Source organism: Nelumbo lutea, chromosome 3 (genome assembly GCF_056320005.1).
Source record: "Nelumbo lutea isolate HS-2025 chromosome 3, American lotus-T2T, whole genome shotgun sequence".
In the NCBI taxonomy this organism is placed as follows: Eukaryota; Viridiplantae; Streptophyta; class Magnoliopsida; order Proteales; family Nelumbonaceae; genus Nelumbo; species Nelumbo lutea.
The window spans coordinates 51,658,470-51,681,418 of NC_142686.1; the positions used below are offsets into that span (position 1 = coordinate 51,658,470).

Here is a 22,949-nt window from a genome sequence, read left to right on the forward strand (position 1 = left end):
GTTCCATGATTTTGCCCCAATTAATAATCGGGTCGATTTCGATTCTTGCTTGTCCCGAACCAACTATTTTTTAAACATATATAATGTTTCATAATTTATTATATTTATATTTGAAATGGTAAATTTGATAGATAATTTATATGGTAATATTGATTAAAAATGTTTAATTTATTAACATATAAATAATTTAGTACTTTACTATCATTTTTATAAAGATTATATTATCAAAATTTACGTTTTAAGTTATTATTTAAATAAATATAATTTTCAGAATAATTGAGTCTATTGGATAAGACCCGATAGGACCCGACCATTAATCGGGATGGTTTTGGATCCATTTTTTGTCCCGATTAATAATTGTCAGGACGGGTTCTACCTAAACCCGACCCAGACCCTACTCGTTGACGGTCTACTCTACTCCAACCGTGTAGAGCCAAGTATTTTATCAAGAAAACACTACCATTCATGGGAACTCTTGCCATGTGGCAAAAAAAAGCCATGGAATCTCATATGGAGTCGCAGAGTCATGGGACATGCAGAAAGATGCTTGCCTGGGCGTTGAGTTGCACCTTGCACGCGCAGAAGTTCACTGTTTTGGGTTGCCATTCGCTAACTCAACACTCGGAAGTCGGAAGGGATTCATTTTTGCTCTTTGTATGAAAAATAAGAACGTTAATGCTTCTTCCGAGTGGAGTGAAAAGTGTGAAATCCATTCCCGCCATTTCTCCTCAAAACCCTGCCAAGGCCTTGTCTTCTCTCTTCAGCCTCACTAAAACACTTTCCTCTCTCAAACAACTACACGGGCAAATCATCATAAATGGACTTCATCGATTGGTTCTCTTCGGCTCCAAGATGTCCAATGCTTATATCGAAGTGGGTTTCCTGGAAAACGCCTCCCAGACTTTTGAACAGATCTCCTCCAAGAACCCACATTCATGGAACACAATCATCTCCGGATATTTCAAGGACGGACGGTTTTCTGATGTTTTGCATCTCTGTAAAAGGATGTGGGGGGAGAGACATACAGCTGATAGTTTCAATTTGGTTTTTGCGGTTAAGGCTTCTGTTGGATTGTGTAATCTACGAATGGGGCAATCTGTTCATTCTCATGCTATCAAATCGGCATTAGAGGGTGATTCTTATGTTTCGCCCTCACTTATGACCATGTACGTTGAGTTGGGTTCTCTGGAAGAGGCCCAGAAGATTTTTGACAGAGTTTCCGAGAGAAATGATGTTAGTTGTGGTTGTATGATTAGAGGTTACTTGAATTTTTCCAAAGAATATGAAGTTTTTGAGTTGTATCATGAGATGGTTAGCGCTGGTTATGAATTGGATTCGTTTTCAGTGGAAGGTTTAATTAGAGCCTGTGGAAATGTTTGTGCTGGTAGAGAAGGAAATGCACTTCATGGATATTGCATAAAAAGGTGCTTCATGGATTCTGTCATCTGTTTACAGACATGCATCGTGGATATGTACACGAAGTGTGGCTTGCTCGAATGTGCACTCAAATTGTTCGAAGAAATCTCTGATAAGGATGTTGTTTTATGGAGTTCAATGATTGCTGGCTTTTCAAAAAATGGTAGAACTTGGCAAGCAATTTCCCTTTTCCATCAGATGTTGGAAGAGTCAATAGTGCCAAATGCAGTAACGTTTTCTAGCGTTCTTCCTGCTTGCTCACACTTGGGTTCTCTGCAACTAGGAAAGGCTATTCATGGATATGTTACCCGGAATGATTTTGAATTGGATGTGGTAAGCTATACTGCTTTTATTGATATTTATGCCAAATGTGGCCATGTTTGGATAGCCTACAGAATGTTTAATAAGATGCCTGAGAGAAACGTATATTCTTGGAGTGCAATGATCAATGGATTTGGAATACATGGTTTGTATTCTGAGGCATTTAATCTTTTTTCTCAAATGATGTCTGAAAACCTTGAACCCAATTCTATTACATTTGTCTCAGTCCTGTCTGCTTGCAGTCATTCAGGTAGGATAGAAGAAGGATGGCGCTATTTCCATTCAATGAGCAGGGATCACGGAATTTCCCCTGCAGAGGAGCATTATGCATGCATGGTTGACCTATTAGCTAGGGCAGGGCAAATTGATGAAGCAGTAAATTTTGTCAACAATATGCCAATCCAGCCTGGTGCTAGCATTTGGGGAGCGCTATTGGGAGCTTGTAGAATTCACAAAAAAGTTGAATTAGCAGAACAAGTGGCTAAGAAGCTGCTTGTTTTAGAGCCTGATCAGTCAGGCATGTATGTATTGCTTTCTAATATATATGCAGCTGTTGGGATGTGGAGAATGGTGAAGAAGATGAGGGGAATGATGAGTGAGAAGGGACTTAATAAGATTGTTGGATTTAGCTTGATTGAAGTTGGGAAGAAAATATATGTATTTAATGCAAATGATAGATGTGTTGATAGAAACATTGGAATTGAGAATGTTTGGAGTTCACTACAAGAACAAATGAAAGAACATGGTTACTTGCCTCATATCAGTTTGGCTCATGATATGGATGACTAGGTGAAGGATGCTCTGTGGTTAGAATTTAATGTTGGCAAATTGACTTGGGGTTCTGAAAAACTTGAGCAGGAATGCAAAGTTGACTACAAAGAATTTGAATGTGGTTAGGGATGCCGATCTGTAGCATATTTGGTCAAGTTTAGGACAGCCTTTGTTGGGTTGGTTTGGGTTTGGGCTAAATGAGTCTAACCTCTCAATTCATTGGACTTGGCCAAGATTGGATTTTGCTAGCTCTGACCCATCCGGTCACCGTCCCCTGTATATAAAGGGGTAGTCTTGTAATTTCCTCTAAATTGTAATTTGAATCTTTTTTTTGGTCCTTTAATGAAATTTGAAACTGTTTATCGTGAAACTTTCCTGCATACACAACAGGTGACAACACAGCAGATGGATATTTACAATGGAATGTTCATGAAACCTAAATAACAGGTGATACAGTGACATTGAAGAACAGCCTTCACTTAGAACAGGGGGTACTGTTCACAGGGATGGGCTAGGTAGTGTTGGTTGGAACCCTATAGCGTCAGGGTGGGTTCAGTACTTCTGTTTCATTTAATTGGGTTGGGGGTAGGTTTGGTAGCATGTCCTTAGGGTGGGGATTAGGGGTGTCAACAGTATTCGAAAATCTGATTTCAAATTCATGATTCGACATAATCGAATCAAATTTCGGATATGACCTGATTCGATTCGATAAATATCCAAATTTGACTGATTACTTAATTCTTATATAAAATATTTAAATGTTTTATATAATTTATATTATATTTATATACTTTCTATAAATAAAATATTCATTTTATATATTTATTACTTACCTAAAATAATTAATTGATCAAATTCGAATTGAATCTAATCACATATTCGAATATTAATTGAATTCAAATTCGAATATTAATTTTCATTATCTGTCGGATATCGAATCGAAATCGGATATTGACTGATTCGATCCCTTTACACCCCTAGTGGAGATCGGATTGAGGCAAACACATACCAAACATGAAACCTGAGCTGTCAATATTCCTAGGGGTGATTATCTCAAATGCAAGTAAGAATTATTCTTTGATTATTATGAGGAGGATCATAATGAGGAAACCAAGTTAATGTCAAACTTTGCTGGTACAATGGTACTAATTGAAAGAGAAAATTTTGTTCACCAATCAAAGTTGTTTTTGACTCCCGATTGGCAGGGAAAGGCCAAGAATTTATGGACCTGCCAATTGCATTACACCATTTTTCTTCAATCTCATCTGAGCAGTCTAAGCTGGGTTACATACCCATGGTTGGCACTTGGTTTTTGGAGCCTAATGTGGTATTCATGATGCACCAAGGCACAATCTTTTCCCTTGTAGTGCATGTTGATTTTCATGTGAATGTTCCTTCTGATTTTGGGATTAACATCCCAAGCGTCATGCAATTTGTTTTAAGTTTATTGTATTTATTTTTTAATTTACATCTGCAAGGGAATTCCTATAACCTATAAGAGTAATTTTGGGTTGGTATTTTAGTGGATCTGCCTATATATGTCAAGTAGTAGTTTATGAGAAAGGATGATCTTACTGTTTAATTTATCTTTGATTTACTCTATGTTTTTTCTGAAAGATGTCTCAAGATCAAAACCCAACTATTATTATAGGATCAATTGAATTTGGTGTTAAGCGTCCTTTACCAACTCTGGAGTCAGACTACCTTTTTTTTATGTTTGGTATTCCCTTCCCTGAAGTTCTTTGTGTTTTTCTCCCCTCCACTTCTTTTTCTTAAGTTTTGTCTCTTCTCCTTCATTTGTTTATGCCTCCTGCCCCATATCCCGGAGTTTCTTTATATTTTTAGCTCTGCTAGTTTGAGTTCTTTGCCTCCCCTTGTGTTCTCTTGGATGTTTTTGATTCAAATCCACCCCTCATCACCGTTGTTCCCTTCCTCCATGACACACAAATAGAGAGAACACCGGCAAGAAGCTAGGGTTGCGCATGCAACAGCCCAAGTAGGTAACTCATGCACCAAAGGCCCCATGTTGCCTCCAAGATGTCAAACTTTGCAGCATGTGACGATTCTTCATGTGACTACACCTTGGTATCCAGATTCTCAGCTTATAGACCTTGAAAGGCACATCTTAAACCATGCCCAAGTGGGTCAAATATCAACTTGATTTTTCTGCATTCCTACTACTTTGAATCAAAATGATGATTATTGCTTCTTAAGAATGTTGTTTGCTTGCAAATTGCAATATTTCCTGTCTACACACTTGTAGTAAGCCTAAGTCATCCCCATGTTAACAGGTCTAATGAAAAGAAGTGATGTGATTTTTAAAAGAAGCCTAAACATACCTGAGACGGTTACTGGAAGTTGCATCCTAACCTGAAACCTGCACAAGTGGTGAGTCCATTTCTTCATCTAATCCCATGCCAGCATCTACTAGTCATTCTTCACTAGAGAATCTTTCAGTAGCCAGAGTAGAATTTATGAGGTACAGTAAGTATCTGAGCCAGCTGGAGAACACAATAAAGAGTATACAGGCACTGGTTTTACTGATTTGCTTAGACAGGTACTTGAGCAATAGTCAACCATGCATCTGTATTAGGTAATCAGAGTTCCCTTGATAGCCAAATTAGGTGTTTCTGATCACATGGCCAATGTATCCTTAGTCCTTACTCTTTGAGAATGGCAAGCACTCACTGCCGAGTCTCTCTCTTATGAGGCAGTATTACTTTCCATTTCAAGAATGTGATCTTCCATGCACATTTTTTCAAATTAAATTATAAACTTGCTTAGGAAAACTCCAATACAAGGTGGGACATAGGGTGGCATGGACAAGGGGTGAGGGAGTGAACATGTGGCCAACCTACATGAATATGGATATCGAGAATTATACCTCTTCTGAGTTCTGATAAAGCTTCAAGAGAACAATATGGATAGAAAGTGGAGTTGGTATTCTACAAGTTCACACTTGACAAACTTTGTAGGTATCTTTTGTCGTGGATTGAGAATAACACTCTGTGTGTGTGCACACATGCATGCATAACGGAGTTTGTATTCTACAAGTTCACAATTGACAAACTTTGTAGGTATCCTTTGTCATGGATTGAGAATAACACTGTGTATGTGCACACATGCATGCATGCATGCACATGCATGTACCCCTCTTCTGTGAACAATTTTTCATGCTAAATTATAAAACCTGCTTGGGTAAACTCCAATGCAAGGTGGGGCATAGGTTGGCATAGATTTAAGGGGTGAGTGAACAAACATGTGGCCAACCTGGAGTGAACATGAAGCCAAATTTGAGGATTCCTTGTCCATTGGACAATTTGGATCTGCCACATAACTTCATGTGGCAGACATGGGGGAGGGTGTGCAGGGAAAAACCAATGTGGCCTGCTTTACCCTGGTAGGAAATCTTTTCTCATATGGGCATGCATGTGCTTGTGTACTACAGTGTAATGTGAATGTATGCATGAATATGACCATATAAATGCATGCACCACTTTTTGCACTATTTCTAACCATGGTACATGCATAAATTCACATTCACAATCACTTTCATACCATTGTTGCAACCTTTGGTATATAGTTCAGCAAAGGAATCTATTTTGCTGACCTGCTCAAAAACATTGCCCATTATTTCCATGCAGACAAGAAGAATCCAGCAAGTCTGATGCTTCTTGGTGAGGTGACCTTAGGTGAGATCTATGAACTCAAGAAAACCTTGCTAAGTCCATGACACATCATCGAAGTTACATTAATACTTAATACATGTATGATGTAACAGATATTTGCATTTATATTGTTGTCATTACATTTAAGTAATAGATCTACAGGTACATTTAGTATCAAGTACTGATGCATATATGACACTGGAATTGCTTATTGTCATGGACATAATATCTATTCCATATTCCTGCATTGGAGTCGTTTATCTTTACCCCTGATTTCTATTTTCATCTAACTTCTGTTTCTACTAATATTTCCCACCACTGCACATGGAGAAACCTCCAAAAAGAAAGCACTCAACCAAGGCCTTGACATGAAAGATACCTAAGGAGTCGAGACCATGTGAAGTGGATGGATGATGCGGTTGTGCCATGTGGAAAACTGGTGCTGTCAAAAGTTAAGTCTTCTGAGCTAATGTATGAAGATATCCTGTATGAAACAGCTCAGACTAGAAATCGGATTTGGTCCTCACAAGACCGTGCTCGCACCGTTCACACAGTCGCTTGCATCCTTGCATTGGGAATATCTCCCCATGAAAAAAAGCATACAGTACAGAGATATTCCCAATGCACAGCTGTAAAAGGCTGTGCGAACGGTGTGAGCGCAGTCTTGCGAGCACTGAAGCCGATCTCTCCTTTTCTTGGTATTGATTGAAAATTTTATACCTTTCTTTATGGTACCTACCAACAACTTTATTACTCAGTCCTGCATTTAAGATTAGATGTTTATAAGCTTAACCAAATTGCTGGTTACAAGGGGACAAAACGTTTTACAAGTCATCAGTATGATCCTTTCATAGTGATAGAGTTGGTGGTTGTTGGGTCAACCTTCTTTTTCTTTTCCCATGTAATGGTAGGGTGGAAGGTCCTAAAAAATGAATTTAATCTCCCCAATAAACTGGGTTATACACTGGATGATACCCGCAGAATCACTTCCCTCATGGTCTATGGCTTTTTCATTGCTTTTGGTTTACCAAGCATAGTTATTTAATACCCTGGTCTCTGGGTTTTGAGTAAATTCAGAGGTTTTGTAATATGAACAGGTCAAGATGATTAGATAAGGAAACAGAGGTGAGTGATGCTCCCTTTTTTGAGAGGTATTGGTTTTTCTGGGGAATGATATTTTGTTTGTATGCAGTCATGTAAGGAGGGTGAGCCTTTTTTAGTGGTTGGGGTTATATAGAAAACGTGTTCTCTTTCTTTTCCTCCATCATTTTGTCTTGTTGACAAGCATCTAGGGTTTTGATAACTGATAAGATCTCATTTGGGGTGGAAATCTACCAAATTTCTGTGCTGAGTAATTTGTAATGCAAAAATCCTGTAAAATCCTTTCCATCAAGGAACAGAAAACAAATTGAGATCTACCCTTGAGTATTATTAGCAGATCATGACCACTAATAGGCACATTATGATAAGTAACATACATGCAAGGAATGAGGTCCCACACTGCGGCGGGCTCTGTAAACGCTGGCAGTTTTTTGACTTTAGGGTGGCCAGTGGGCCTCCTTAAGACTTGTATTAGTTCATCTGATAAAATCCTGACCATCTGATGCAAGGTCAAAGGGCACTACTGCCTATTTAACTTATGTGGCATATAGTTTACCCGTATATCTGTAAGTAATGTAAAGATGGACTTGACGTAAGATCTTTGTGATGATATGGCAAACATCTCATAATCTCATCTCCCCTTTGATCCAACCATCTTGTTGTAGGGTCCCATTTATCAAGTTATTAGGTGGGCCCCTTGTGTACTTCTACCAGTCACTTGGACTGCATCAACCTCGTACCTTGGCCATCAATTGGGTGCATCCCAGCACATCATATTCCCATATAGAAATCACAATTCACAGTTCACAGGAGTGCAAGAAGTGATCATAATAGATCTTCATCAATGGTATATGATTAGTTGTGGATGGTCAAGTGGGCCATGTTTCAGTACTGCTGGCATCGCCATTAAAATACCCAAAATGTTTATTTGGAAAAAGAAAATAAACAAACAATTAAGAAGGAAAAAGGTGAAGTGTTGTTCAAGGTATAACCTTAAACCTGCTTCAACCCTCCAACTGATACCGCGCGATTCATCAAATTCCAAGCCCCCGCCAAAAAAGAAAACTGAAAACCGACCTCTTTTTTCTCATCAGTACTTGAAAAATCATCAATCTTTATTATAAAATACTCATCAGTTTATAATACAAACAACTAACAAAACTATAAAACAAAGCAAGCACAACTGTTGGTGAAGCTTATTGACAGGTAGCAGTAAAATAAGGAGAGAACGCAAACAAATAGAAGCAGAACCCAAGTGCGGCGTTCGGCGGACTGATTTGCATAAATTATTAATCTATGAATCGATCTTACATTAATAAAAACAAAAACGTTAGTATATAAACTATTCCAAAACAAATCCCATTTCGTATACACCATTGAAATATGTCTCCTTACAACCCTACACACAGACCTTCCATGTCCCCCATTCAGGCCCTTTATAAGACACCTTGTGTTCCTTAACGCCCCCTAACTCCACTTGTGCCTTAAGGGACTCTCTCATCCCAATCCCATTTCATTCATCAGTCATCACCATTCACCACTTCTTCCTTCCTTTGTGTGTCCGTGACTGTAACTCTAGCTCAACTCTTCTGGGTTCGTCCATGGCTGCAGGAACTGGGTCTCCTTGTGGCGCCTGCAAGTTCCTCAGGCGAAAATGTGCCTCGGATTGCATCTTTGCACCTTATTTTTGCTCTGAGCAAGGCCCCGCCCGATTCGCTGCCATTCATAAGGTGTTCGGTGCTAGCAACGTTTCCAAATTGTTGCTGCATGTTCCGCTCCATGATCGGTGCGAGGCCGTCGTCACAATTGCTTATGAAGCTCAGGCCAGGATCCGTGATCCAGTCTACGGCTGTGTCGCCCATATATTTGCCTTGCAACAGCAGGTTGTTCTCCTGCTTAACTCACTGGCCTATTAATTGTTTTGGGTCTCTACTAGAAGATAAATTTGCTCACCTGAACAAATTCTCTAGTCTGCAGGATTGAACACTGATTAACAGATTGTTGGTATTTATTTGCACAGGTGGCATTGCTGCAAGCACAGTTGATGCAAGTGAAGGCTCAGTTGGCTCACAACCTTGTTGCTAATAATACACGGTCACTAGAGAACCATTGGCCGGGGAATACTCCTGCTGCTGGGCAAACTCACCTAACTTATCCAACATATATAAACTCCATCACACCCCAGAGCTCGCCTGATTCAGTGGACCTCAACGACGAGGTTGGGATGCAAGACATGCACAGCAGAGAAGATTTCCCATCCCTACCTTATTGTGACAAGAAAAGATTGTCCCACAATGAATTGAGTGAGCTTCAAGCTATTGCTCTGAGGATGATGAGGAACTGATTCATATCCTCTCTCAGATGCTGACGATGACCAGGGTAATTCCATGTCTCGTATGATGTAAATACAAGGGAGCCTGAGAGGAAAAAACAAAGAAAATTTAGTCTAATGTGATGAAACCCAAATCTGGGTCTTCCCTTTCCATGAAGAGAAATACAACATCAACTTCAATTAGTTAAACACTTAAACTTGCATCTGTCTCCTTCCTTTCTATGTTTGGACTCTCAGGTTGTTAAGGTCATAAATTGGCTCTTTATGGTAAGAAAACTTAGGATTTCCTAGAAATGTTCAATTTATTTATTTACCATCTTCTCTGTTACAAACTTATCTTGATTAGCATGAAGATGAAACTTGAAAAGAAAAAATGGAAAACTAATAGTCAAAAATGCATTCTTTATGGAGTCTTTCTCATCTTTTCTTACAGCTAGTAGATATTTCGGATTAAGTAGGGTTAAAGAGATTTCTAGAGGAAACCCCTCGTTGAAATTGCTATGGTGGTTCCAAGGTTAATATAATATTTGTTTTCTTTCAACAATGACTGTGACCCTTGATGACTATAGCTTCCATTGCTTCAACATGATGGGTTTTAGATATTAATCAAAATAATAATGAATTGCAAATTCTGAAATCCCTTCTCGTCGAAGACCTTTCAAATGGATCAGAGCCTCAGAGGCTAATGCCATCATTGTAGTTGGAGTAGACACACTCTCACACCCCGATTTGAGTCTAAATGGAACCCACCAAACCCACTTGCCCCCTTTTTTCTTCTCTAGAAGTTGGCTAACCTAACATAAATGCTAATGTCACTTCTCACAACTTTTGCATGCAAATAGATAGACAAAATGTCTCCTTGATTGAAAGCACAGGGCAATATCAAGTTCAGTTGCTTGTGAGGATCAATAATCAATTAACTTGTTAGGATCTGCAACCCCTAAATTGATGAACTTAAATCAAAGATCAACCTCCATTCAAGCAATTCTCTTTGCCTTATAATCTTATTACTTTATTAATGAAGTCCTTCACTTAGAGGAGGAACACAAACTCCTGGTAGCAGCTTTAAAGAGTAGGCTTCAGTCACTCCGAGAGATAGTGTGGCTTGAGGAAAGTGGGAATATCATCTTAATCTCTTAGTTGGATTAGACTCGGATTACACTACTTTTAGTATTATCCCATCTTTGTTGGCTCCACGAATCATTCCTTTGTGATGCTTTGGATAGGCGAGAGGGATCAAACACCCGTTGAAAGATCTTCATTGATGGATTAGTAAGTAATAGAGAAAACGCGTAACTAATACTAATATGCTATATTTGCAGTCAACAGAACAATCGCTTTCAACAGGCAACTAGATGAAGCTTGAGCCAGACTGTTCTCATTCATGAACTATTCTATTGTCATCAAGTTCTGACCTTTCAGTGACTCTAAAGACAGCAAATCTATTGAATGTGATGAATTAGTTTGTCACCACACATGGGTCGATGGATATTAAAATCAAAATTTAGATTCTGTAGAGATGCTGGGTTAGCACCAAAGCCTAGTCTTAGGAGTAGAGAGATGTATATCCTACACAATCAAATCCTACTGGGTAATTGTTTGTTATTCCACTTGGCCGCATTATACCGATCCCAGATTAAAAGAAGAAGTACAAAAAGCTTAGTTCTGGAATCTATAATTAGTATTCAGTCAATGATCCCCATCCCATTAATGAAAATTGCAAAGTAAATTATGCTTAGAGCCACTAAACAAAAGTGTTCTAGATGAGCTTTACACAATGTGAGTTTTCAGAAAAGCCTCCACTAAAATCTAAGCTAAGAGCCCAAAGAAAAGAAGACAGGAGGAAAGAAGATGAGAGCTTTAGCCAAAAGTAGATGAAGATGAGAAGATGAGTTGAAAAAAGAGGAGAAAATAATTAAAATGTTTGTGGGATTCTTCTTCTGGGGAAATGTTTGAAATTTGGAATGAATCCTGACAAGCACTTGGGCGACCTCCTTTTCTCTCTCATTAATTATGAAGCAGTCGGTGTGTTTAGTGTTTTCACTCTTTGGGAAACGGTTGGACTTAGACCTAAGTGTAGGAAAAAAAAGCAGGAAGGTTATGATATGAAAACCAACAAAATTTTGACCGTTAGGTGAACACAAGAGGGCAATCCAGGCCGTCCAGATGTAGAGCGCCGATTGTAGATCTGACGGTTCTTTTGTCCTTTTCATTCAGTAACGGCTGACCTTTATTTTATGTTCCTAAAAGAAATCGGCCACACCAAAGCTCTTCTTTTAAAAGTTTGTACAAGACGAGATGTGCTTGATGGGCCCCCACCACTTACGTTGGCCCAATAAGGCCTCGAAAGCGTACAAAAGAGGTTATGTCGAATGATGCAATGCAAGTAGGTATTCCATAAATGCAGACGCGGTATGATTATCCATAAGAAAAATCTATACTACTTAAGTGATCCCTCATTTCGTGAAAATCAGTTGGATTAATTTTGATTGCGATCCTGGACAAAGTCCACAAGTTGGACGGTTAAGATGCATCTAGTTGAGTTGGACTTTGACTTTGATCAAATGGTTAGGACTTTCTTTGTTGTGGGTCCAACTCTTTTTATTTACTCAATGAATGAAGAGCCCACAATTCGGTTTAACCATTGGATTGGTTTGCTCTAGCCTCTACCTGAGGAGACCAACATGCAGGATGGAGGTAGACCCTCACTTGATCTCTATCTAGGGGTCCAATAGTTTTGGGCTTCATCGTCTTCTTGATATGATGACCTAACAAATGATGGATCGAGTAAATCTAACCCACTAAATCCCTGTTTGGGAGTGTTTATTTTTAAGCACTTATTTGAAAAGCGCTTATGTTAGGCTGAGACCAAAATATACTTGTTTGTATTTAGAAAATGAGGCCAAATAAGTGCTTTTTCAGGAAATAAATCCGTTTTAAGTAAGCTCAAAATTTTGACCATTTTCATGTGTTTTTTAAAGACTAAGCATTTCTGGTCCATCTTAACCCGCCACATAATTTTCAAAATACCTATATTACCCCATTTCAAAGAAACACTTTTTACGCTTATTAAGATAAACACTTACTTATCCAATAAGTATTTCCAAAGATCCAAACAGGAACCAAAACTTTTCGATCAAAACATGTTGCATCTCTTGATTAGTCAGCGGCACTTGAATAAAAAAAGGAATAATTTAATACAAGCAGTCCACTTAATCAAGAATTTGAGACTCTATTTGCTGGAAAACTAACTAATCGTGAAGGAACCCACTCCACCAAACTTCCTGCCACCTTTTCAACTGTACAACTTGGGTGGGCTTCACAAAGGGCCACCTCCATAAGAATATTATTGAGGAACCGTACAGTTAATGGGTTGGATCCATGGCCTTTGCATAATAGTTATATAAAGTACTTTTAGACTTTTGTGTTTGGCTCTTGAGACATCTTACAACGAGGCAACACCCCCACCATGGATGCTGGGGCCAACTGCTGGAATTATATACTGACTCAAAACTTCGGAATCCATACAGCATTTCTTTTGTTCATTCATTATAACTCCAATAGTTAGTTGTATTTAGGAGGTCAAGAAATATTCAATAATACAAAACAAAAATGGATTAACATCAGAATTTGAAGAATCAGTAATTTTTTCTTATTTGATTGGCCTATTATGTCAATTTCTGGGAAATCAGCAAAAAATCAATCCCTAAAATCAACCTGAGTGAGGGATTACAACATTTAGCGATTCCCCAATTTTCACGTGATTCCGATTTTTGTTGGGTGAGGCGGTATCCTATGTGGCAGGAGCAAGAAGGTGTTCCAGTGATTTCAATGAAAAATAGTCACTCTTAAAAATCAATACCAAACAATCTCAAAAGTGATTTTCAAAAAATCAGCAGGCATGATGGAAATGATACCAAATAACAATAAAAGAGTGGTTTTTGAAAAATTACTGATTTCAGTAATCATCGATTTTCTCCAAACATCACCTGACCTTCACAAAATATGAAGGTGGATGATTATGATATGAAAATTTTGTGTGAAAAAATGGATTTCTCTGCTTTTCTACTTTTTTTCCTTTTCTTTGGTGATGTAGTTTGTGTTGTTATGATTACCAGCCTCATCTTTTTCAAGCATCCAAACCCCAGTTAGGTAAGGGTAGGCAGCCTACTATATTGAGTTCTCTTGTGTCTTATCTTTATCATCCAATAAAAGAAATTAAAGGGGAGGTTGAGAAGGTGAACTTTTAATAACCTCCTCTATGTTTTCTGTTTTAATCTCTTCTCTACTTTGACCTCTCCAAATATACAAATAGATCTTTTTCCCTTTGGCTATAAGAATCTATCTGAAAATGATGATGTCATGCTTTTAAACACTCAGCTTGTTCATAAATGACAATATTTGAGTGTCTATCAACTAAAATACCCCCGAAAAAGGCTTTTTTTTTAACATATTCAATGCAAACTTGGCCTTCTAAATAATAGAGATAAGTAGGGCTTGAGCAGCTCTGTAAAATTGGAGAAGACAATAGAAGAATAAAGTTGCTATATGAAAATGTCATACTTTTCTGTCTGAAAGGTAATATGGGTATGACAGTAATTTCAATGAGGGAGAAATTGGAGAGATCAAAGTATAGGGGAAATTAAACCATTTATCATAAAACATAGGGGAGGTTCAAATAATTTACCCTAAAATAAAAATAAAAGCAGTCCTAGAGGATGCCTTTGCATGATCAGCTAGAATTTAAACATCAAATTAAGTTTGGAGAGGAATGCTAGTAAAACAAGCTAGTTCTACTCTTCAGTTTCTTAAACAAGGTTGAACCCATGAAAAGACATGTCCAACTTTGTCTTTGTAGTGTCTTTTCAGGGGTCCTACTATGGTGAAGTTTTCTAGAGGCCCATAAGCTTATTATTTGCTACAACTCCTCAAATTTAAAAATTGCACGCTAGAAGACAAAGTTGAAAATGTCCTTTGATAGGTCTCATCTTGTCCTTAGGGTGAAGAAGTGCAATAGCTATTTGATTCAAGTAGTTGCTTACTATCATTATTTCTCTTGTTTTTTAGCTCAAACGAAAATATAGAATGATTTCGACCATTCATTCAACAAAGCGTGGTCTGGAATTGTAAAACACAATGTGATGATTTGATCATTGCTGATTTTTGGTGTAGTCAAATGTCTAAAGTAGGATCCTTCCAATACCGGGACCTGCTGATGTCTTTTATATATATATGTGCCAGCTAAGGAGGCCACTTCATAGTTCTTATGTTGAGGACGCCCTCATCTTATAGTACTATTCTAATAAAATCAATGTAGACTTGGGGCTCTATACGAGTTATTTAATTTGGCATTTCAAACTCTTCTCAAGAGAAATTATCTTTCTCTATAGTCTATATTGAGGTTGTTGTGTGTGCCAACCAGGAAAAGATAAAGGTTGATCGCATTTCAATTCCACTCTTTTGAGTATGTTTTGATTAATACATCAGATGTTGAGGGAAAGTACTTAAGATGGTTTTCAAAGGTCATAAATACACTAAGGCTGTTTTTGGTTTGGAGGAAGAAAGTAGGGAAAGGTAAGGAAATTTTTACAAATTTTGTATAGGTTTATTTGCCTTTCCTTTCCTTTCTCTACCTTTTCCTTCAAATCAAACATTGCCGATATATATAAACATTAAAATTCCTCCTAATATATTTATTTTTGAAATATTGATAACTGAACAAATAAAAAATGCAAGTATTGTTACTTGCTAAACTCGCGATATGCAATTTTGTATAGTTATAGTTTGGGCCACAATCATCGAAAGTTCGTAACAGACCAATGCTTTAATATATCATATAATATACATCAGTTCTTACTTTTTAGAGTCAGATAAATTAAATGCTAGGATTTGGGGGGTTTCTATAGGTTTAAACATTAAAATTTTTCTTAATACATTTATTTTTTGAAATATTGATAACTGAACAAAATAAAATAAAAAAAAATGAGTATTGCAGACATTTGAAAAATCACAATATGCCATTTTTGTGTATCATAAGTATCAATATATAGTTTTGAACTATCTTAAACAATTGATACGCCGAACCATCATTTATAAATATATGTATGTATGTATGTATAAATAATGAATATAAAATTATAAAATGGATGCAAAAGGATAATATGAAGAGATGAAAGGAGAGCATGCACTAGTCGTTGCACTGTAGAGTAGGATATAATACCCACCTTAAAAATGAAGACAAAACAGTATTAGTTGGAATTTGGAGTAGAATATGTGCAAGATGCAAGCTACTGATTTTAAAACACTATAACATACAATAAATTGTAAGCAAAATACTCACCAAGTTCATGTCGTTTTGACCATTCAAATGCTGAATTATAAGGTAAGACCGCTTCTTTTTTTTTTATTCCTTCTTTTGGTTCAGGTATCTAGTAATAAAGAATGAACCCCCCCCCCCCAAAAAAAAAGGTTTACTTTAGCCGATCCAAAGAGAAAGGATTCTCTTTATTTCCCTTTTTTTGTCCTTTTACTATAGGATTAATGGGTTTGCTTTATTTGGATTTCCCATTTTGAAATATGTCTCTTAGTGTTCTATTATAAACATTTCTCTTGCTTTACAATAATTTCTACATTTTAGGAGAAAGAGAATAAAAGGTAATTAATCAAATAAAACTTGGATGATTGGTCTAAATTCTAATAAACAAAACTGTTCTTGGCACAAGATCCAAGTAACCCAGATGACTCAGGTCAACACAGGAAGCCCAAAATGCTGAGTGACCTGGACCCTCACCCAGTTTTGGGTAGGTCCCAAGTTTCCACAGTTTCAATCCACCGTGCAAGGACATTTTGCTTTTTTCTGAATGGAAGCACTTTTTAGAAAGAAGCTTTATCCAAACATCATTTTCATTCTTAGAAGCACAGAGATCAAAAGAAATTAATGGTTTTCATCAGGGTGCATACCACATTTGGCCTTAGTCTCTTGAGGTGGACGAATTTACGGTTGCATGTTCAGGTTTCCTTTACACATTGACCTGAAAATCACTTTCTTAAAGCATCAAAGAATACCACTTTCAGGAGGAATTAATTTCACATTACTGTTCAAACAGTTCTCTAGTGTTCTAGTCAAAACTATAATGCTTTCTACTGTTCTGCTCAGAGTCTAATGAGTACGTTCTTCAACTTATCTTAGATCAAAGGATAACGCTTATTTGGAAGATTAAAAAAGTTCTCTCTCAAAACTGTCCCCGTATTTTGTATTAACTGATCCATATACAAAAATTGTTCCAAAAATTCTGGTTTCTATTACTAATAAGGTTCTGGGTTTTATTATTATAACACTGAAGTGTGCCCACCTGAACCAGACCCAAAAAATTTCAATCATTTCTTTTTTATTTTTATTTTTTGAGGGGTTAATTTCTTGTGGTACAGTCTTAATTAAATTAAGAAAAATTAAGTTGTGTTTGGATAAGTTTCGGGATTCAATTTGTATTTTTAAAGTCCAAGAGCATGGACTTTCCAGTTTTAGGCTTTATGCTTTGAGTTTTTGTTGAAGTTTTTTTGCTTTAGATTGAAATGTTTTTAATTAACTCCTACCAAACACTAGCTCAAAATTAATGCCTTGTGTCTCAATTTTACTCCCAAAGCCCGAAGCTAGCTTAAAAAATGCTTATCCAAAATCCAAATAGCGCCTTAGTTACCAAGAAACAAACATGCACAAACAGACATCTTGTAGCATATGAATTCAGCATAGTACAAAGCACGAAATAGGCCAAAAGTAGATATTAGCAATAGGAGTGCTATAAAACAGCTTCAGCTGCACATGAATCAAAAATAGGGGCTGTAGCAACCAAAGAAAGGAAATGGAGGAGGAGGAAGAAGGCATTTCCCTAAATTAAATCTTTCTGATACCAATGTCATGTTCCAGACAAACTTTCGTTCAAGAGAAACACTTAAGCTTTCACCAAATCTCTGAAAACCAAACTAATAATTAAAATGAATTCATCTTCTGGATGAAGAATAAGCACGAGGAACTCAGTTTCGGACTGTAGTGCTTGAATAGGGGTGCCCAATAATTTGATGTTTGTCACAAAATAGAGGCTGCAGACCTGATTTTACTATCCTCACAGGAACAGACATGTCCGTAGTTGGGAAGCAGCGTTATACAGATCACGACTCTCCTGAGGCAAACAAGCTCATGAACAATAAACTGTTTTTCCCCGCTTTTAAGTTCTTCCATCTTATTCAATTCTCCAGGCATATATCTAATTGGAAGGCGGGCCATCCTCTTAATAATTGGAAGCAGGAAATGTTCACTACTGTGTAGTAGAATTCACGGGCTTTTGTCCACTCTTATGCATGAGCCTTCGTATAGTAGACAATCAGAAACAACCATTAAATAGAGTCAAAGGACGTACTATCCACATTAATTGTTCTAAGTGAAGATAAGTGCACTGAGACTAGCTGGAAGTGGAAGGACAGAAAATGATAATTGGGTTTGTGGGGATGATCAGAATAAGGATGATATATATTCAAGTTGCAGAGGAGAATCGGTTCTATCCAAGTTAATATGCCATGAACTTCTGTTTTAGCTTTGCTCAGCAGATTCTTCAGATTTTAGAGCCATTCCTAAACGGCTAAACCCCCAATTCCAATCTCCAATATTAGAGTATTAGTTCAACCAGACTAGAGCTATCCTTATGAATGCCAACTGCCTTGCAACCATTTAGCTCTTCCCTTAATTACCAAGTGAAAGACTAGAGCTATCCTAGTATATATATCTTTTCAGATGTATGCATGGAATAAATAAGCTCAATGCTGGTTAGGAATACTTTATCATCCAAGCTAATTAGGTGAATCAAGGAAAAGCGGATCGAGTATCAAAATTAGAATATATATATATATATATATTATATAGGTAGCTAGCTAGCTAGGCATTATTAGGTCTAAATCTTTGGTCCATTAATTATATATTGATATGAGGCTAATTAATTAACAAGAACAAAATGAATTCCCCATTAATTTTTCCTCTTTGACAAATGCTTACACTATAACCCTATCAATACACAATTACTAATCAAGGATACACAAGATCTAAGAAACCACCATAGATGGATCATATATAGGGTTTCTAATTGAATAATTAAGCATTAATTCTAGGGATCCTAGCTAGCTTACTTCAATTTTAGTAGCAACGGCTCATGTTTAGAAGTATTTAGTAGCACTTCAAAATTGATGAAATCTTCTGCTGCACCAATTAATTTGGCCCAGGCTAGATCTCCTTCATCTCATGAGCGTTGAAGATAGGAAAAGGCCACTGATTGAAGGTCATCCATATCTTGGAACGCCCACTTCCTGCTGTTTGCTTGCATGTCGAGTGAAGCCATGGCATGAGATGGGTCTTCAAAACTAGTGAACGAGACAGTTTCTTCAGGCACAACAGAGTTCTGATATTCATCCATAGGGTTGGGATCCATGTATCCGTTGTCATAGTACATCAAGGAATCCACATTGGTGTTCTGATTCGGAAGGAATTGCTGTGCCATCCGAGAATTCTCTGAAATAAACAAACCTTGGACATCCTGTGGATAAGAAGGAAATTTTCCATAGAACTTGTCTTCTTGGGGGCTTGAGGTAGTAGAGCCATTGACAAGGTTCTGTGCTGCTTGTGCCTTGAGAGTGGCGAGCTGTGCTTGTAGGTTGACAACCTGCAGAATTTCAAGCAGATAACACAGTACCGATGAGAATATGATTCTGAGAAATTCAGAAATCTTGAAAAGTGTAAGCACCATATATATTATTTACCTGCTGCTGAAGTGCGAAAATATGAGAGACACATCCATATATGGGATCTTGGATTCTTGCTTCAGCTTCGTAAGAGATTGTCACCGCTGCTTCACAACGGTCTGTTACAGGGAGGTGTGCAAGGAGCTTAGAAACATTGCTTGCACCGAATACCTTGTGAATTGCAGCGAAGTGTGTGGCTCCTTGTTCATGGCAGAAATAAGGAGCAAACACACAGCCCCTCACACACTTCCTCCTCAAGAATTTGCAGGCTCCACAAGGAGATCCAAAGCCTGTCATCTTGGCTCTTAGTTCCTTGGTGATTTCACTCTCTCTCTCTCTTTGTTTTCTTTGTTTTGGTGACTTTGCTCGTAGTCCAGTGCAACCACTTTCACAATGTTTATAAACACTCGAATCCTGAGAGAGAGATGGAGGTGGACCATATTCTGGTGAATATTAAACTAGTCTTGGTCTCCCTAATGGGCTACAGATTTCATTATTTTTCTATGTCACAGCCCTATTTCATCCCATCTTAAATTTTTATGCTTACATGAGATTCCACTGTAAACGACAAAAGAGCTAACATAAACCCAACTCATCTCTATTTGCTTGATCATTATATATAGCAGTAATTTCCCTTGGTCTCTCAGTCGTTTCTTTTGATGGTTTGCTCTTTACTGTAATAGATTCAAGTTCATTAATTGATCTGAGATTGTGGTTGGATAGTTAGATTTGATACAAATGTGCATGGTAAATGAAATCTGAACATCTAGGCTTTATAGACCTTAGCCACTATGTATAGCCACAGACCCACAGCCACCCACTTGTACCCATGGATGTTCAGACAAGTTGGAGTTTTGGGGAGGACTAATAGTTTGATCGGGCCCACCCAGGAATACTTCCTTTGGCTAGAGATAAGAGATCTTTGATCCATTAAGATGATAAGCCATCCAATTATCAAATTCATTAATTTCACCAGTCAAAACACTTACGTGCTCGGTCCAAAATAAAGCAATACAGAAACAGCTACTGTCATCCAGTTTGATTGAATTTCACCCAAGAGATTTAGTTAGGTGTAACCCATAGAGTCGTGGGTTCCTCGAAACAACTCCGATAATCCAACTGACCAGGTTCTACTTGGGAGAGATCTATGTCTAACCCATTAAATGGGCGTACAGTGATTTCGGTAACATACCCAAATTATCTTCAGCTCCCAAATTTCAATGCAAAAACAGAAGAATGAAACAGAATATGAGAGAGAGAGAGAGAGATTTGCATTTGTTTTAGTGTTGCAGTCTCCATCCATAATAATAATAATAAACCCTACATGGCTTAGCCTGTTAATCCTCCCATTAGCTTAAGCAACTCTTAATTAATTAAGAGTTAAGACTAAACCAGCTGATAGAAAAAAAAAATGAAAAGAAACAACTTTTAGCTCTTAGACTAGTCCAACATATCAACAGGGTTTATTGCATGGCATGCACCAGCCACCCTGGAGACCATTATCAGATCTTCGGAATAGCTTTCAGCCATGTCACTTGCTTGTTGGCCACATTGAACCATGAAAGCAGAGATCGTGACCTTGGAGACAGGAAGGCCGGTTTAATTCAACTAACATTCAGAACTCATCTTTATTACTTGTTTATACGATTAGCATCCCAAGAAACTCACCTGACTGAGCTTTTTTTTTTAGTATTTCATCAGAAAGTGGCTTTATGTAATCTTTAATTAGCCTAGCTACCTAAACACAAATTTCTCCTCCTCCCATCTATATAGCCCTCTTTTTCTTAGTCAGCTGGATAAACAAATCATACACAGCTTTTTAAGGTTATAAAACTATTACATTGATTTTGTTTTTCTGTGGATGGTTAGCATTAATGATAAATGGAAGTTTATGAACATGATACAAGGGCATACTGGTGGCCGGTGGCCGGCTGATCTGGATGCCAAAGTGGAATGCTACCTTGCAGTTGGTTGAACGCCTAAATGGTTGAGCAATAGGATGAATTCGAACGAAGGGGGTATTCTGTAGCATGGATGTTTTGTTGATCCCAATTTTAAAACACAACACACCCATTAATTTGGCATTCTTTAATGTGTACTGTATGTTCAAACTATTTGTAGACAATTTTAAAAAAAGAAAATATCATAATTTCTCTTCCATTTGAGAAGAGTACAAACACCATCTCAGTGCATACATGCTATTTCTCTCTCCCTTGTTCAATTTTGCATGTATTTGGGAAGAATACATTTGTGTTTTAAAAATGATAAGAAAACTTGAATTCCATTACACTTTTGCATTCAAAATGATGGTCAAATGTAAAAAAAGGTAAATCAATCTTGAAATTTGTATTTAAAGAAAATCTATTATGCGTGAAAGACATAATACTGGAAAGGCTTTGACCAATCAAAACCTCATATAAATTTGATGAAAATCCACCTGACTCTGATTACTACTTTTATATATGATGATGATTGATTGATTGTAAGTTTTTCCAATATCATATCTTTCCAGCATATCATAGTTCAATCCATGCATTTATATCATGGAAACTAAAGATAATTTGACAAGAGTGAAATTGTCATTGCAAAACTGCATCAATTATTTGCATTTTTGTGAAATTTTCACTCTTCCCAAAGGGAACTAATGTCAATCTTGTGGTTCTATCCACACAATAGATTGACCGATTATCATGTGTGCTATAATAATTAATCAAAATATTTTATTTAAAAAAATGATAATATATATAACTATAACGATGTGGTTCAAATCTTATCATTTCAAACATATCACAATGGGACCCAATAGATTCATAAACACTATACTGCTGAACGCCCTTTGAATGATCACATTTGCAAAAACCAGGTGTTAATCCGCTCAACCATCCGGATACGGTAGCTTTAAAAAGTATTGGTAATAGATGTTGTAGGTTGAAAACAAAGGCTATGTTTGGAAAAAATATAAACACAAATTTATAGCGTAGAACTTTACATTTTATATTATTTTGTAAGTATTTATACTTTATATATTTTCATAACCGGATCGGACTGGATAATTGGATCGAAAATTTTTCGTTTTTTTCAAAAACTATTTTGATTTTTGAACCGTCCGATTAACTATTCGAACGAACTTTGCCCTGATCGAAGCCGATTCCTACTGAAGACAGGCAAGAGGTGGGATAGAGATTCCCTTGTTAATATATAACTTATTCATGTATAGGCGTGCATCCCTCTTTAGCGGGTTGCCGCCGGCATTTCAGAAAGAGAGGAGTGACGAGTTGCTCCAAAAAGGCTCAATCCTTGCGGTGTGGATGTTACAAGTTAGAACAGAACTCCTTTTTTTATTCAGTTTGAAAGTTTGAATAATATATTTGGTTTCTTTGACCATATTTAGATAGGTGAGATTATTAATCATTCCATTGATGCGTGGGTCCAGTCGGCCCATGTGTACACCACGACCACGAATTATTAATCATTTCATTAGGGATTAATTACCTTATACAAAACTACACGACTCTCTAGCTTTTTTAGCTATGTACATCAGTACATGGTCATGGACA

General features: G+C 37.3%; 3 protein-coding genes across 3 annotated transcripts; 2 read left to right on the forward strand and 1 right to left on the reverse strand.

The window, feature by feature from the left end:
* The first annotated feature begins 543 nt into the window (after positions 1 to 543).
* MEF3 (Pentatricopeptide repeat (PPR) superfamily protein) lies at positions 544 to 2,878 on the forward strand. Its single transcript, XM_088975210.1, has one exon. The coding sequence runs from the start codon at positions 676 to 678 to the stop codon at positions 2,524 to 2,526; it is 1,851 nt and encodes a 616-aa protein (XP_088831336.1). The 5' UTR covers positions 544 to 675; the 3' UTR covers positions 2,527 to 2,878.
* A 5,645-nt stretch (positions 2,879 to 8,523) lies between these two features.
* On the forward strand, positions 8,524 to 9,903 carry LOC148864935 (LOB domain-containing protein 16-like). Its single transcript, XM_088975212.1, has 2 exons — positions 8,524 to 9,160; positions 9,298 to 9,903. The coding sequence occupies exons 1-2, from the start codon at positions 8,879 to 8,881 to the stop codon at positions 9,619 to 9,621; spliced, it is 606 nt and encodes a 201-aa protein (XP_088831338.1). The 5' UTR covers positions 8,524 to 8,878; the 3' UTR covers positions 9,622 to 9,903.
* An 8,694-nt stretch (positions 9,904 to 18,597) lies between these two features.
* LOC148864936 (LOB domain-containing protein 29-like) lies at positions 18,598 to 19,761 on the reverse strand. The gene is made up of 2 exons (XM_088981176.1): positions 19,411 to 19,761; positions 18,598 to 19,313 (listed from the first exon to the last, which is right to left on the reverse strand). Exons 1-2 carry the CDS (start codon positions 19,687 to 19,689, stop codon positions 18,894 to 18,896), a joined length of 699 nt encoding a protein of 232 aa, XP_088837302.1. The 5' UTR covers positions 19,690 to 19,761; the 3' UTR covers positions 18,598 to 18,893.
* Positions 19,762 to 22,949: the final 3,188 nt, after the last annotated feature.

What these genes read in the sequence shown, in the direction of transcription:
- LOC148864936 (XM_088981176.1), bottom strand. Translation starts at nt 19,689, where the DNA reads ATGACAGGCTTTGGATCTCCTTGTGGAGCCTGCAAATTCTTGAGGAGG. An exon ending in TTTTCGCACTTCAGCAGCAG is followed by an intron (nt 19,314 to 19,410) that starts GTAAATAATATA and finishes GAAATTCTGCAG; the next exon opens with GTTGTCAACCTACAAGCACA.
- LOC148864935 (XM_088975212.1), top strand. Translation starts at nt 8,879, where the DNA reads ATGGCTGCAGGAACTGGGTCTCCTTGTGGCGCCTGCAAGTTCCTCAGG. An exon ending in TATTTGCCTTGCAACAGCAG is followed by an intron (nt 9,161 to 9,297) that starts GTTGTTCTCCTG and finishes TTATTTGCACAG; the next exon opens with GTGGCATTGCTGCAAGCACA.
- MEF3 (XM_088975210.1), top strand. Translation starts at nt 676, where the DNA reads ATGCTTCTTCCGAGTGGAGTGAAAAGTGTGAAATCCATTCCCGCCATT.